Source organism: Saccoglossus kowalevskii, chromosome 22 (genome assembly GCF_978046115.1).
Source record: "Saccoglossus kowalevskii chromosome 22, keSacKowa6.1, whole genome shotgun sequence".
Classification (NCBI taxonomy): domain Eukaryota; kingdom Metazoa; phylum Hemichordata; class Enteropneusta; family Harrimaniidae; genus Saccoglossus; species Saccoglossus kowalevskii.
The window spans coordinates 17,245,603-17,261,896 of NC_140662.1; the positions used below are offsets into that span (position 1 = coordinate 17,245,603).

General features: G+C 38.8%; 1 protein-coding gene across 1 annotated transcript; it reads right to left on the bottom strand.

The window, feature by feature from the left end:
* Positions 1-1,206: 1,206 nt before the first annotated feature.
* Positions 1,207-10,696, bottom strand: LOC102807184 (uncharacterized). Its single transcript, XM_085496045.1, has 11 exons — positions 10,680-10,696; positions 10,140-10,233; positions 9,920-9,938; positions 9,267-9,585; positions 7,648-7,727; positions 6,978-7,251; positions 6,767-6,867; positions 4,131-6,602; positions 2,865-3,002; positions 1,903-1,996; positions 1,207-1,500 (listed from the first exon to the last, which is right to left on the bottom strand). Exons 2-11 carry the CDS (start codon positions 10,230-10,232, stop codon positions 1,374-1,376), a joined length of 3,717 nt encoding a protein of 1,238 aa, XP_085352171.1. The 5' UTR covers position 10,233; positions 10,680-10,696; the 3' UTR covers positions 1,207-1,373.
* Positions 10,697-16,294: the final 5,598 nt, after the last annotated feature.

Genomic DNA, 16,294 nt, shown 5'->3' on the forward strand with positions numbered 1-16,294 from the left:
ACATATGGCTGCCATCGGGTTTTGATTGAACTCCACCCAAAAGGTTCGCTGATTCTGTTCTGATTCTGTCTGGGACATATTATTACATGGTTACATCATTAATTTGCATACATTTAGCTTCACCTTCGCAACAAAAGTTCAGAATGACTTGCTGTACAGTATTTTACAGTGTTTAGTCTTGTTATTGAAATGTACACAACCGTAACATCTATCTATATAAATGAAATGTCACATCGCACCGTAATAATTCAAAGTGTGGAACAAGTGAGAACGATAAATTTTAGAAGGAACAATTTTTTTCTATTTTCACATATTGATGGACTCTGCCAATGCTATTAGACGGTAAATAACGCAATGTCCAAATAAGGTAAATGTCGCGGTATAATATTAAATTAGGCAAATCATATGCTATCATTCTTTGACATTGCTATCATCGCGTTAATGTCGAATGCATCGCCCTCAACGATGAAGTTGACAATCCTGTGCTGTAAGGCATATGGGCGGAGTAGTCAGTGACACCACTGTTGCAACCAATGTCTTTTATTATGACAACAACCTTTTACACTACAGGCAACTATTTTCATAATCACAAGGAATTCTGTATTACGGTGCATGTGCATCAACATTTGTATGCAAATACTTATTTACTTACAGAAAGAGAGGCGCGAATCTGCTGAATCGGAATCTGAAAATAATGACTTCCAACAATATACGCTATGTTTATATCATTAATAAGAGCTCTTACTAATACAACACTGAACACTTGGGGGACTTGGAGAATGGAGTCCTATTGGATAGGGATGTAAACCGATGGTGGTTCCGTTTGCTATTTGTGTCCTAAGTGCAAGTTAAAAAACTCAAAATTGTCAGTTCACAGCCGAATGTTTTTTCCAGGGCAACTCTCATAAGAATTGAGAGCGAGACAGCCGCGAGACTTTTTTTCTCCGCAATATGTGTTCTCTTCTATCGCGTCATCGCGTTCATTGTTTTAGAAACCATGGTTACACAATCATATAAACAATGTATGCGGTGACGAGAATGTACATAAAACTATTTGAGAGACAAAAACAAGTCTGCCATCCTCAACCTGATCTTTGAATTAATTTGCGTCAAAAGTATAATGGAATTATCATCGATGCTGTTCAGGCTGGTATTAACGGTGCATCATGGGATATGTCATATAACAACGTCACCCCACAATCCATGTAGAGTATGCTAAGTCACGTATTTTATTTAGAATTAAAATAATAGTACAATTATTAACATGTGCTACTGCGAAAATATATTTGTAACAAGAGTAGCTATAAATCGGAACAACTACCACCAATATTTGTATTAGCGCCTTCCTCATAACTATAGATAGTAGATAGATGCTAATATTCTAAGTCACCACAGCAATTATTTTCGTCTGTTGGGTTCACGTAAACAGATCGGAATACTACAGTTTTACCATGTTTGGTCTCCGTTTTTTCTATTTCTTGCTCCGGACCATGTTTACATCTACAGCATAGAAGATAATGCATAATTATGTTTACCTAACTGTTAAATCGCACCTTCTATCGATGAAGAAGTGTAGACAGTCTTTTGTCATTTTGAATTTTTTTTTGACAAATTTCATATACAAACATTAACAGCACAGCTAAGACTGCCATATTAAACGCATTGAATTTTCAAAACACGTGAATTACCTGTCCAAGTAACAATTTACAAACAGAACTTCGGTAATTACAATGTGATGCGACAGAAACAAACTACGTGTTCGTGTCAATATCCTTACGCCCACGCAGAATGTTTTTTTTTTATTGGGATTGAGGCTGGCATTAAAAACTATGATATGAATTAATACGGATAATAACATGCGTGACGACAAACACACGTAAGTGGAAAGTGAATGTTACCTACCTGGTGCATGTCGACATGCTTTGTTTTTCACACGTACATTGGTATGGATGTCCATCAGGGGCGTATTCACAGTACTCGTAACTTGTCTCACAAGCTATATATCAAAATATTAAAAACATGCTTAAAGTGGGGGAGTTGTCACCTGCGCATGCGTCCGAGGGTCATAGCGTGTCATTGTTTACAAAAAAGCGTCTACCCATTGGCTTTTGCGTTGTTAGCGTGTGTTATCGTGGCTTGGGACTCAATTCCAGCGCATGTGCAGGTGACGACCATCCCGCTTTAAAGCGGGGGTGTCGTCACCTACGCGTGCGTCAGATGGCCATAGCGTGTCATTGTTTACAAACAAGCGTCTACCCATGAGCCTTTGCGTTATTAGCGTAATAGTGTCATTGTGTAGGGTAAACTGATAAATCTGTCCGTTTATAAATTGGATTCGTCCGAGCCTGCATGATTGTCTTTTTTCACAAAAGCGAATAGTTTTGTTTTATTTTAAGTAATACGATTATAAATTTGGTACACGCGAAAAAAAGGCAATATATCAGTCTTGGGTTGAATGAAATGTCGCAGCTTGCAAAAACTCATGAAAGGAATTATCATGTTTATCTTTTTTGTTGCGTTGACTAGCCAACAATTACTCATAATGATAGAACTATGATAGAAGTCGCAACAATTTGATTATATATGAGCCATACGCGTATGGTACATGTCAGTATATTGTTGCTTTCGCTCGTGAACCGGGGTACCATATAACATACAATATTTGTCGAATAATATACTAAGAATATTGAATTACAATCCACAATGAATCATAGGCAAAATATTTATTAAATTAAGGAAATTCAAATTTGCTTTCGATTATAAATACAACATCCTGTGCATTTCAGAATAATTACTCAAACCTGGCGTTGCATGGCATAGACGATATTATGAGACAACATAACAGCGTATGTATTTGATCTTACCTCTCGGTTCAAATTGTGGACAGTTTTTCTCATCCAATCCTTCCCAACAGTGCGGTATACCATCACATACATTCCAGATCGGCACACATTTAGCTTCACCCTCACACCAAAAGTTCAGAATGCCTTGGTTGAAGCACACTGTAGAATGAAAAAAATTCACAGGTATATATGCCACCAATGTTAAATTAGTCAATAGTAAAAATCAGTAAATTGTGCTAAGTCTTGTATTCAGGTCTCAGTTGGAAATTTTTATTAATGTATAAATTCTGGTATTGCTGTAATCAGTAAAGGGAATCGTAAACTAAACGTGGCAGGCTCGTGCACTGTACGTACGCGAGTTTTATCAACCGCATACCACATTTTACGTGTATGTCATTAATTACGAATAATCACAGTTTATTAGTTACCTCCTACGTGATTACGCCCCCAACGACTGATTGCGATTGATCGTGTTCTCTGAACATACATTGTTTACATACATATAACGACGAATAAAAGTAGAGCGCACATATGCGCAGTTCGGACGACATCTCCCTACTTTGTTTGTTCATCTGAGTACAATTTTTCTTTTGTACCCTGATTTGGGTTTATATATACCGACATTGTGTTTACTGCTCATTAATTATACAGATTGCCTGAGTGATTCGTGTTGAATCTGAACATGAAAACGTGTCTAAGAATACGGTCCACAATACTAAATATTAAATTACATTATATTCAATATAATGTAAACATAAAACATTGAACTTGAGCCATAAGTAGAAAATTATACCGGTTTAGGTCTCACAAAAAAATATCTAGTGAAATTGTTTCCAAAAATTGGGGCAGCGAGGTGATATTTTTTCACGAAAATATTTTACATCGCACACATTCTTCAGGTTTAATCAATTCGTCAAGGGGCGCTGTGCAGTTGCGAAATTTCTTGGTGGTACACCAGAAAAAATAGTTTTGGTTCAGGCCTCATGTGTGCTACTGGTTTGTCTGATGCTCCGAGTCATCCATGGAGTTATATATAAGTATTAGGAAGACCACGTTAGCTGCAAATTAGGATACACGAACAAGTCACATGTTGTTTTTCCATACTATAAAGGCCAGCAATGTGGCCCAATGTTTATGTCATATGTGCATTCCCGTGCACACACAACTTGTAAAGATATATGTTTTTTATGCAGAATGTAAATTGATCAAACACCACAACATGACGAAGGTGAAATATTGAGAGATGATATGAGACCAATATTTGTTATTTACTGATATTTGACGTACCTTCGTCATAATGTTCATCATTGACGTCAGTGTCATCTTCCTGAACACCAATGACAGTGGTGCTCTCTTCCACATCTCCAGAAATGCCATCATCTCCTTCACCAGCAGCAGTGTCACCCTCCTCTTCACCAGCGGCAGTGCCACCCTCCTCTTCAATGGCAGCAGTGCTACCCTCCACTTCACCAGTAGCAGTGTCAACCTCCTCTTCACCAGCGGCAGTGCCGACCTCTACTTCACCAGCAGCAGTGCCAGCCTCCTCTCCACCAACAGCAGTGTCACCTTCCTCTCCACCAGCAGCAGTGCCACCTTCCTCTTCATCAGCAGCAGTACCACCCTCTTCTTCACCAGCAGCAGTGCCACCCTCTTCTTCACCAGCAGCAGTGCCACCCTCTTCTTCACCAGCAGCACTGCCAGCCTCCTCTCCACCAGCAGCAGTGCCACCTTCAACTTCAGCAGCAGTGCCATCCTCTTCTTCACCAGCAGCAGTGCCACCCTCCTCTTCACCAGCAGCAGTGTCACCTTCCTCTCCACCAGCAGCAGTGCCACCTTCCTCTTCATCATCAGCAGTACCACCCTCTTCTTCACCAGCAGCAGTGCCACTCTCCTCTTCACCAGCAGCAGTGCCACCCTCTTCTTCACCAGCAGCACTGCCAGCCTCCTCTCCACCAGCAGCAGTGCCACCTTCAACTTCAGCAGCAGTGCCATCCTCTTCTTCACCAGCAGCAGTGCCACCCTCCTCTTCACCAGCAGCAGTGCCACCCTCTTCTTCACCAGCAGCAGTGTCACCCTCCTCTTCACCAGCAGCAGTGCCACCCTCCTCTTCACCAGCAGCAGTGTCATCCTCCTCTTCACCAGTGTTACCTTCCACTTCACTAGCAGCAGTGCCACCCTCCTCTTCACCAGCAGGAGTGCCACCCTCCTCTTCACCGGCAGCAATGCCACCCTCCTCTTCACCACCAGCAGTTCCACCCTCTTCTTCTCCAGCAGTAGTGTCATACTCTTCTTCAACCGCAGTAGTGCCACCCTCTTCTTCACCAGCATCAGTGTCACTCTCTACTTTACCAGCGGTAGTGCCACCTTTCTCTTCACCAACATCAGTGCCACCTTCTTCTTCACCAGCAGCAGTACCACCTTCCTCTTCACCAGTAGCAGTGTCACCTTCTTCTTCACCAGCAGCAGTACCACCTTCCTCTTCACCAGTAGCAGTACCACCTTCCTCTTCACCAGCGGTAGTGCCACCTTTCTCTTCACCAACATCAGTGCCACCTTCTTCTTCACCAGCAGCAGTACCACCTTCCTCTTCACCAGTAGCAGTGTCACCTTCTTCTTCACCAGCAGCAGTACCACCTTCCTCTTCACCAGTAGCAGTACCACCCTCCTCTTCACCAGCAGTAGTGCCACCTTCCTCGCCAGCAGCAGTGCCACCTTCCCCTTCACCAGCAGCAGTGTCACCTTCCTCTTCACCAGCAGCAGTGCCACCTTCTTCTTCACCAGCAGCAGTACCACCTTCCTCTTCACCAGTAGCAGTACCACCCTCCTCTTCGCCAGCAGTAGTGCCACCTTCCTCGCCAGCAGCAGTGCCACCTTCCTCTTCACCAACACCAGTGCCACCCTCCTCTTCATCAGCAGCAGTGCCACCCTCCTCTTCACCAGCAGCAGTGCCACCCTCCTCTTCACCAGCAGCAGTGCCACCTTCTTCGTCACCACCACCAGCAGCAGTACCACCTTCTTCTTCACCACCAGCACTACCACCTTCCTCTTCACCAGTAGCAGTGTCACCTTCTTCTTCACCAGCAGCAGTACCACCTTCCTCTTCACCAGTAGCAGTGCCACCCTCCTCTTCACCAGCGGTAGTGCCACCTTTCTCTTCACCAACATCAGTGCCACCTTCTTCTTCACCAGCAGCACTACCACCTTCCTCTTCACCAGTAGCAGTGTCACCTTCTTCTTCACCAGCAGCAGTACCACCTTCCTCTTCACCAGTAGCAGTACCACCCTCCTCTTCACCAGCAGTAGTGCCACCTTCCTCGCCAGCAGCAGTGCCACCTTCTTCTTCACCAGCAGCAGTACCACCTTCCTCTTCACCAGTAGCAGTGTCACCTTCTTCTTCACTAGCAGCAGTACCACCTTCCTCTTCACCAGTAGCAGTACCACCCTCCTCTTCACCAGCGGTAGTGCCACCTTCCTCGCCAGCAGCAGTGCCACCCTCCCCTTCACCAGCAGCAGTGTCACCTTCCTCTTCACCAGCAGCAGTGCCACCTTCTTCTTCACCAGCAGCAGTACCACCTTCCTGTTCACCAGTAGCAGTGTCACCTTCTTCACTAGCAGCAGTACCACCTTCCTCTTCACCAGTAGCAGTACCACCCTCCTCTTCACCAGCGGTAGTGTCACCTTCCTCGCCAGCAGCTGTGCCACCCTCCCCTTCACCAGCAGCAGTGTCACCTTCCTCTTCACCAGCAGCAGTGCCACTCTCTATTTTAAGCAAACAAGTACATTTAAAATTAAAAACAATAATAATGACTTCCTGTGTTATTATAATAAAGTAGAACCAATGTATAACGTGCTTTTGACCATATGAGAATAGTGTAGTACGTTTTGAAATGGTCCACCATGTAAGCATAGAAGTAAAACTATACCTTTACTAAAGAATACATTTTGATCAGTGAAAAAATAATGGCAGATGAAAAAACTCTTTGATTTACTACCAACTTGTCTCCATTTGTAGTCATGTGATTTACTGAGAATAAATAAAAAAGAGAAGATACGAAAATTTCAGAAGTAGTATGTGCAATGTACATTATTGGCCTGAATTGTTAACGAAATAAATGATGCAATGTTTATGCCTACCTTAAAATCCAATATTTTCCTTTGCCGGCATTCTTTGCAAAATTTGCATAGCAGTCACGTGATTTCGTGTGTTCTTTTTTAATGTGAAAGCTACCGGGTATGTTATTGTCTATAATGTAGTTAACCAATAAATCTTGCATCTCTTGGTCTGGTATTGGAGCCAGCCATCCCTTTTTGATTTTACAATACTCCCTCGCACTTGCACCATTCATCTTTTTGCTCACTATGTCGAATTGAATTCGCGGACCAATGTTGTGTTCTGCTTCCTCTGCAGCTGCGATGTGTATAATAAATATAAAAACATATTTCTATGATAACAATACTCTATGGAGGAAGTTAGGCTTATAGATTTGCCTTGGAATGGGCATCGCAGCTATAGTTAAACACATGTATGTGAGTACTTGTATGGTGGGGTGAAGCTTTTTCATCGAGTACATATCCGCAAATGCATAATGAACCAATTTTGAAAGTATCGCTCTTGCAAATTGCAACCGACAAGGTAATCGGTCGGTGCTACCACTCAGATTGGTTTAACAATTTTGAATTCTTCATATGGCCTGTTACAAAACCTTGTTAATAAATACAGTACTGTATCTACTACTACGATTGGCGTATTTGTTAATCATGATTTTTCCCTGCAAAAATGTTATACGAAATCCAATACACTCACCATCTGTTATACTATATTCACAAATAAAATAGTTTGTGTCGCTACAGTTTCCTACGTGCCATGTGGTGGAATTCTCAGTCCTGAAATTAAACAACAATAGAAAGATTCTAATTCTAATTAGTGAAATCAATTTATGAGCTATGATGCGGTGAGAATCGACCAGACATACATGGTGATTCTTTGAGCACATGATCATTGACCAAATGAAATTTTTGCTTGTTTGCGTGGCTAAATCGCACATCTGCTTTAATGATTCTTGTGTAATTGCTGACGAATTAGTCAACGAAATCACTCTAGATAAATTTGCCAAGAAGAATTGTTTCATTGTTGAGCCCACCTTTTCACGAGTCGGCAATTCCCTATTTTATAATGCATGTACCCTGCATTCACAATATGAAATAGGAACATTGTGGAACATTAATGGAATTAAACATTGACTTTTGGAAATAGGCCTCATTATCAAAATAAATTTTATTATCGTGAACATATGGTACTATTCGCTATTTGCTACATGGAATTTTTCAACCATGTTCGAAACATTATTTATTTGCTACATTTTTGTAATTGCGGCGTCGAAACATTTAGGTATTTTTAATAGAAATATTGTATCGCGTTCGCTGGTAGTATTGTCTTATGGAGCGCCAATCTGATTTCGTTTATTGTATTACCTACAAATGACGGTAAAAGTTTGTGTGGCCCTTAAAGTAGCAATAACTGTGTTTTTGAGCATTTTCGGTGAAAAATAACCACATAAAAATTACCAAACCTTACCGAAATATTATTTTAAGATCCTACAAAAGGCGAATGTCACATGAAATGCGATGTACAAACTGAAGGTCGAGTAGTCGCAATTTTCTTTGAGATAAGAATCTTATAATATTATGGCGCATGACGCAAATAAAATAACCAGTAAGAAGCCGAGTGGGCGAGACTAATACTTTCGCCCATAGCCCCCGGTAAGTTGCCATCTTGTACCGTAATTTCTGAGGTTCACTTGATGAAGCTGGATTTCATTATATGAACGCTAGAGACCTAGACGCAACCCCGCGGCCTCTTTTTACACCCCCGAGTAATTTAATGTACAACATCGGTGTGTAGCGTATATGCTATGCTTTCAGTGTTCATACTTCGGCGATGGTTGTTACAAATGACTAATGCCACAAGAAATTATTCTTCACAAATAGATAAATATAACAAACTGGTTGTGCTTGTTCGGTTCACCTCTTCAGATCAACATGCATAACCGCATAAAACAAATACAAAAGTTTACAAAATCGAGTGGAAAAAGAAGAAGAAGAATCAGCATAATTTTAGTATGGTTTCCAGAGAAAAACCTCGTGCATCTAGAAAGTCTAATAACAAAGACATATATCTAGAATTTTAAACCAATTATATATAACCAGTATCGTGTGGTTTAAATTTATGCCTGTCATAATAGATCGCTCCACCATTGGTTGCTCTATGTGACTGCTCAACATTGCATATGCAAATCATGTCTGTCTGACTGTCCGTCCGTTTTCAGATCAACATGCACACTATATATTATGCTATCATTGTAATAACAATACGTGGGTTCCTTATATTTACATAATTCAGTTGAGCACGATATTGAAACTCACCTTAGAAATACACAGTCGTTTTCCTCCGAATTATTGTCAACTAAGTTAAGATCATAACACATTTCAGAATCGTCAGTATAAACCAATGTCCCTTCATTGTCGATATCTGAGCTACCCACCCATAGATCCACCTCGTGGTCTTTCAAAAATATTTGTAATGCACGCATTCCGGAATCGTCGCGAATTTTAGCCAGCTTCCCGCCAGTTTCGTTGCAGTGGTCACGTGCATCCATCCATGTCATTGATTGGTTGTTTACGCTGTACTGGAGAGCAGGTCCGACCATGTTTATGGCGTCAGATGAGTCATTTGATAGAATAACTTACATGCAATAGTTTAATAAAATTAACAATTAATGTTTTGCTTAAAACAGTAGATCTGAATCTCTAAACTGTAATCTGTATCTTGATTTGCACGAGTAACTGAACTAAACTAATTGTTTAGTCTTGTTACTGACTAATAGCAGAATGAATCATATTTGATAATAAATGTAAAACTTTGTGGTACTAAATGTATACAGATAACATAAAACACTATGTATAAAACACTATGTATATTTTTTTGTTTACACATGTTGTACTACATCGACACTTTTGGCTCGAAATTACATTTAATAAATAACGTAAAATAGTGAATTCGTAAATACCTTACTTACCCAGAAGTCGCTTGTCGTTCTGTAACAAGGACGAAATTTCTAGTTATTTGATATAATAACAACATTGCGTCTTAGTCGGTGAGTATACAAAACAAGAAATCTACTATGTAGTGTTTCGTCCGGCCATTTTTTTTTAACTTTGGTTGCCCATGAATACCATAAATGAGACTTAATATAATTTTTACATTTCTAAAAAAAAATGTCGGACGATTTAACTTGCCTTTTTGTCATTTGCCACCATAATAGGAAATGAGAGTGACATTTCAACCGTAATCATCAGTGCAACTAATTGAACCAAGCGTTCAGCCATCATGCTGTTAGAGAAAGTTACAATAGATGTAATTCAACGAAAGCGCTACTTTTGACCGAATATTATATTAGATGACAAATCAAAACCGAGGCTGACGCTTTGTAAAAACAGTTCATCGAGCTCAGTGGTATATAACTATATGACGTCACATATGCCATGTCTGACGGAAGCTCAATTTCGCTTGTCTACAATAAGAACTACTACGCCTCGTCTACAACGTTTATCAGTTTATCGTATTACTTATTGATAGAGTAAGGTGAAAGGTATATGTCAAGTCCATCGTACATTTCAGTTTGTCTCTCAAGCTAATGACATGACGTCACATTTAATACATATATCTAATATCTAATATATATATATACGTCGTAGTTAATCGAGTGCATTTTTAACATTACTAAAAAGACAGGAAAATAATAATTTACGCCAAAAAAGGGTACATTTCGTACTCACCCAGTTACAATCAGAGAATGAACTGAGTAACCATGGTATTAAACAGACTACTGGAGTTAAATTAAAAATAACTCGGAAGTATTGTATTACAATATGTTATAATGTATTATATAGCCACTGACATATTAATAAACCGTCTGTTTAATTACCTATACCTTCAATACAATCAACTCACACATGCCGAATAACAGTCCCAGGTCCTGCGATATAGCAAATAACATTGAGTAATTAAAAGGGTGTGAAATTACTTACGCAAGACCGTGTACCGTGACTGTTTTTTGATAACATATTTGTACGTGTCTTGAAACTACGTAACACAGCCACACGAGAAACAACACAATAACGTACTGGGTATTGTTATATGGCACAATAGCAAGGGTATTTATGCATTAACATATAGGCTATTGAAACACTTGTTTTTATTTGACTACGGACGTAAAATTTAGCGCATGTTACCAACAGGTGTTTATACATGCACATATGTCACCAAGTAAGTTATCGCTACAATAAGCCTTGTTTAAAAGTAACGCCGTATAGTGGCATTAGTTAAACACACAATGTTATTTTTTAATATAGATGCATGTCAATACTGCAACATTTGCACGGAAACGGTTTTCGAATATGACAACGTGACAGCAATTGAATCAAAATTATACCGGGAGCTTGTTTTTGTTCACATCGAGGAAAATTAAATATTCAAAAATGAGGGTGAACACTCACGAATATTAAATAATTAAATATGATGCCGTGCAAATTGCACCCAAGATGTGATTTAATTTTTTAATCTGCAATTATTTGACATCGCACTACACCTTCTATCGGTAAACTCACTTCGGATCAGATGTCAGTGTACTTCCCCCACGTTACACATTTGCAAGATTTGATCGTACGTCTTTGTGGTTGGACTGTGAATTACTACATCTTTGCTGGGCCTTAGTGTACCTACCCATGTTTGGATAAACACGCACAGTCTCACCTTGTCCTCGATAGGACTAATCATTCTGACTTTACGTTTGGCCAGGTTCTGCTTGCACTGCTGATGTCAGCCGAAGTACACTACTTGTTCCACTTTTGCTAACCAATTTGCTTCGTGGCAGTTTTTTTTTTTCAAATCATAATGTTCCTTTGCTAGGCCAAATTATATGCTGCATCGCATGGCTGGTCATACTGCATTATCGCTCCATGAATAGACTTACGGCACCCCCCTCCCCTTTGTGTGTGATCTAACTGTACCACTTTTAAATGTCATGTAAATCAAAAGTCATTCGTATCTTTGTTAACCATCATGATACCTCCAAGGGACAGAGTGTGTCATATAGCCAGTTTGCTAGAACTCCAATGGCCCATTTCAGGAAAAAAAATGTTCCTCTGTTAGACATATTGTTCTATTTCCCGGCCTCTTTATAATTCTTCTCACCATAATTACGTTTCAGTCCTTCTGTACAATTTCTGGTGGAATTAGTAAAGAAAACAGATATTCTTGAAAATGTAAGTTGTCCAACACTGTCTCATTGAAACTACAGGCATATTGACAACATTAGGATTTCCTTGGGGCGTTTAATACGGATATATATGTCAAATAGAATATCGAATTCGAAATATTATATCTGATTAAATATAATTTTAAATTTATTTGTTCATCGAAATAGCATGAAAATAAATTACTAACAATTAGTGATGCACTTGATAGGAAACCTTAAATTATTCACGTTTATCAACTACACTAACTCTTAAATGCTGGTGTGTACACGATGTATTAATGTTGTGTTTACTACTTTCGAGGAAAATAAAAATTACATGCGACACCCATTTTAACTAGTGTAATATATAGCTTCTAAAGTTTCATTTGTAAAACACACACGCCAGCTACTGAGGGTGTGTAAGTGGTTACTATGTGCCACTTATGTCCACCATTAATTTTGAAGGACAGAAAAAACAAGAAAAATTATTGATTCATGTTAATTAAATAAATTAATCTAAATTAAATAAATTATTGCCTTTTATTCTGCAATAATATTTCAATGACTGTCTAAACGTTTGTACCATTTCTTTAACTTTATTTTATTCGTTAATATCCGGTCCATGCCATTCAACATGTGTTTCTCTTGTATTTCTTTGCTTAGTTTTTTCGTTGGTGTTCCGATGATTTTCTCATTTCCTTACTCTTCACTGAACTGTGAAACGTTGCACAATAAGCCTGTAGTATTTTGACCCGGTGACAACTATATGCAATATACAATGTTTTGTTTGATACTATGAATTCCGTTTCTACGCTATGCAACTATAACATTACGTCCATTATTGTTGAAAACGATGTAAATTAAACGGGGGTTGTATAAAGATACGGTGCATGACAATTGATTTTTCAAAACCATGATACTACTTCTGAAAAGTTGTTACTACGTTTAGTGTAGGTTTTCGGGGCAAGAAATTCAGTTGACGCCTTCTTTATTTCTGATAGAACGAAACCAACCTCCTGCGGTAAAACTATCACCATCTCGAATGCATGCTACAGAAAACAGGAATCAAAATCAATGACAGTTACTTCATCATGTCACATGTTATCAGACAGTAGAAAATAAGAAAACAAAAATGTAATCCACGTAAAATATGAATGCTGTTTTATTCATAATTCTTTTTATTTGAGAAAAATATTTAGAAAGATCCACATTGTATGATAAAAATTACAAAGGATTTTAAATTAAACATAATTGTCAGAAAGTTTATGCCATGTGTTTTTACATAGTGCACTTTACATAATGTTTGAAAAAAATAAAAAAATATTTTTTGCCCGAACATTCAAAATTATGAAGATCGCATGGTGTATTGTTTAACCTTCAGACTAGAACTGTGTAAAAACGCAATGGCCATACACTGTCAATCGCTGAAGAGTTATATATACAGTTGTCACAGTCAGAAAGCAGGCCATCTAAAGCGGGTTAATTATAAATAATCGAAAATAAGTCAGGCCAAAATAATAGAACCGTGATATAAAAATCACTTTTCAACAAAGTAAGACAGAAACAAAATAAACAAACGATTGTGAAAAAGTGGCTTGTTGAGAATATCAATTAGGTTACTATAATTAAATTTACACACTTTATCAACAAGTTAATACTCAGCAGTTGAACACATCTGATACAATTTGCATACACAGACTCATTAAAAAATTAACTTTATCACTGATTTTAAAATCTCACAGTGATGGCAAACGCAATAACATGCGAAACATACAACGTCAATGTCAATGGTTGCCGGGATGCTCTTAAACGGTACATTGTTTTCAATTATTTTAAGCATGACAATCCCTGCAATTTTGATATGTTAAAAGAAACACACTCTTTTGTCTCCGATGAAATTGTTTTGAAACTTGTGTGGCGTGGCTTTGGTATTTTTTCTCATGGCACCGTTAATCGTGCGGGTGTGGCTATTTTGTTTTCTCCTGCAGCAACTGTGAATATTTTATCATAATGTGAAATCATGCCTGGATACGTGTTGCACGCTCAAATTAATGACAATCCTATTAACATAATTAAATTAATTAATGGAATGCTTTACTAAAATAGAACACTTTATCAGTAATCTAAATAATAACCCAGTAATCATGGGGGGGGCGATTTAAACTCTGCGACTGAGCCCGACATGGACCGTAACAGAGGAAATGAACCGGATATGCGCACTGCAAAGCTGCTCAAATCTGTCCTGAATCATCGCAAACTGTTTGATGCATTGCGCCAATACCACGAGAACACAGTAAACTTTACGTGGGGCGTGGTGGTACGCTTGTGCGCCTTGACAGATTTTATGTTAGCAAATGTATGCGTGGGAAAATTAATAAGAATATCGATAAAATCAATGGGACATTAGCCTTTTCTGATCATTCACTTGTCACCGTCAATATCACTATTGACTGTAGTAAAAACAAAAGTCCCATGTGGTGTATGAATAGTGACATATTGGGATCTTGTCAATATATAGACATGGCGGGATTACTCACACAACAGTATTGCACACTCAAACAAGATAAATACAAAACAAAAATTGGAAAGGGAAATACAAGCTTTTAAGCAGCTACACTGAAAAAAGAAACCTCTTGCACTCTTTGTTCAACACGAACACAACGGCAGTTTTTAAATGAAAGTGGTGTATGCAATTCCTTCTATTTCCAGTTAGCAACAAAAAGGCAGTCTTTCATCTGAGGCACCAAGATAACACTATTTCTCAAAATGAAACTGAAATACTCAAAATCATGCATACTTATTATAATAACCTCATAAGCTCATAATAGTCTCCTTGAAGGGCTGTCGAAACTAAGTGAAACAGATCGTAATGACCTTGATGAAGCAATCACGTTTGACGACCTGATTGCTATGTTAAAACTACTTCCACACGGACGTACTATTAAAGGTTACGTTGCCAAGTCTGATATGTAGCGATCACCAGAAAAAAACACCTTTTCGTCACTTTTGCGCGGCGTCATTTGCATCATTATTCACCCAGACCAGCATCTCTAAAAGGCATATTTATGATAGGATACATCATTAATACACATTGTGCTTTTGTTTTTTGAGACCATTTTTTTTCTTACATTCGCTTCTTATATACCAACGTCCAGATCCTGGTCCGTGTAATTTTTTTCCTTTTTACACCCATCACTATAACACGGGGAATTCAGGGTATTCAGCTATTGAACCACTTCTTCATAAAATCAGATATAATGAAAGGACTGGTCATATCTTAAAGCAAAAATCAACACTCTAAACTCACTGCTTACGCTAACGACGGGGAATTGTTCATAACTCGCAAGCAGAATTTCAATTTACTTACTCGCTGGTTGCATATCTACGAGCTTGCATCAAACTCTAAAATCAATCTGCAAAAATCAGAAGCGCTATGGTCTTGTAGCTGGCGCAACAGCATCTACTCTTCTCATCGTGGGATCGGGTGTTTATCTTCGGAATAATGCAAATTATACTGATCAGAGCTGGACTGAACTTGTGACAAAAGTAAATAATAGATCAACTTTTGGCATTACTTTGTTCACAGCATGTCTTACAGTTCGCGCGCTATTGTTATTAATAATCTGATTTCATCGCAGTTAATGTAACGCTTTAATAGCCTTGTGCCGCCATCGGACGTAGTTCTGAAGGTACAGACAATGCTACTCGATTTCTTTTGCCAGGGACGACATTGGGTATCTGCCGAAACACTGTACCTTCCCTTGGAAAGGCGTCGGCAAAACGTTACACATCTTCTAACGCGCATAAACACCATGCGACTTGCGATATTGGTTGCAATATTGACAGTGATATCTAAGAAAATATTGTGTTTCATTGAATAAAATTGATTTTGAAGTAGACAATTTGCTTGCATTTGATTGCGTTTCAGAGTGTCCCAAAAATACAAATGACCTAACTATAGAGCTCTCAACAATGCGTACAAGATACACACGAGTGCTGATGAGAACTGTGTATGAACGTGAATTGTATTACGTTGTTGCTTTTTTGAAACTATTCAATAAAAAAGACTATATGCGTTGTACTTAATGCCAATATGTCACCCATGCATCAACTCAAGCGAACAATAGCAAGGGAAAGAAGATTTACGAGCCCCGT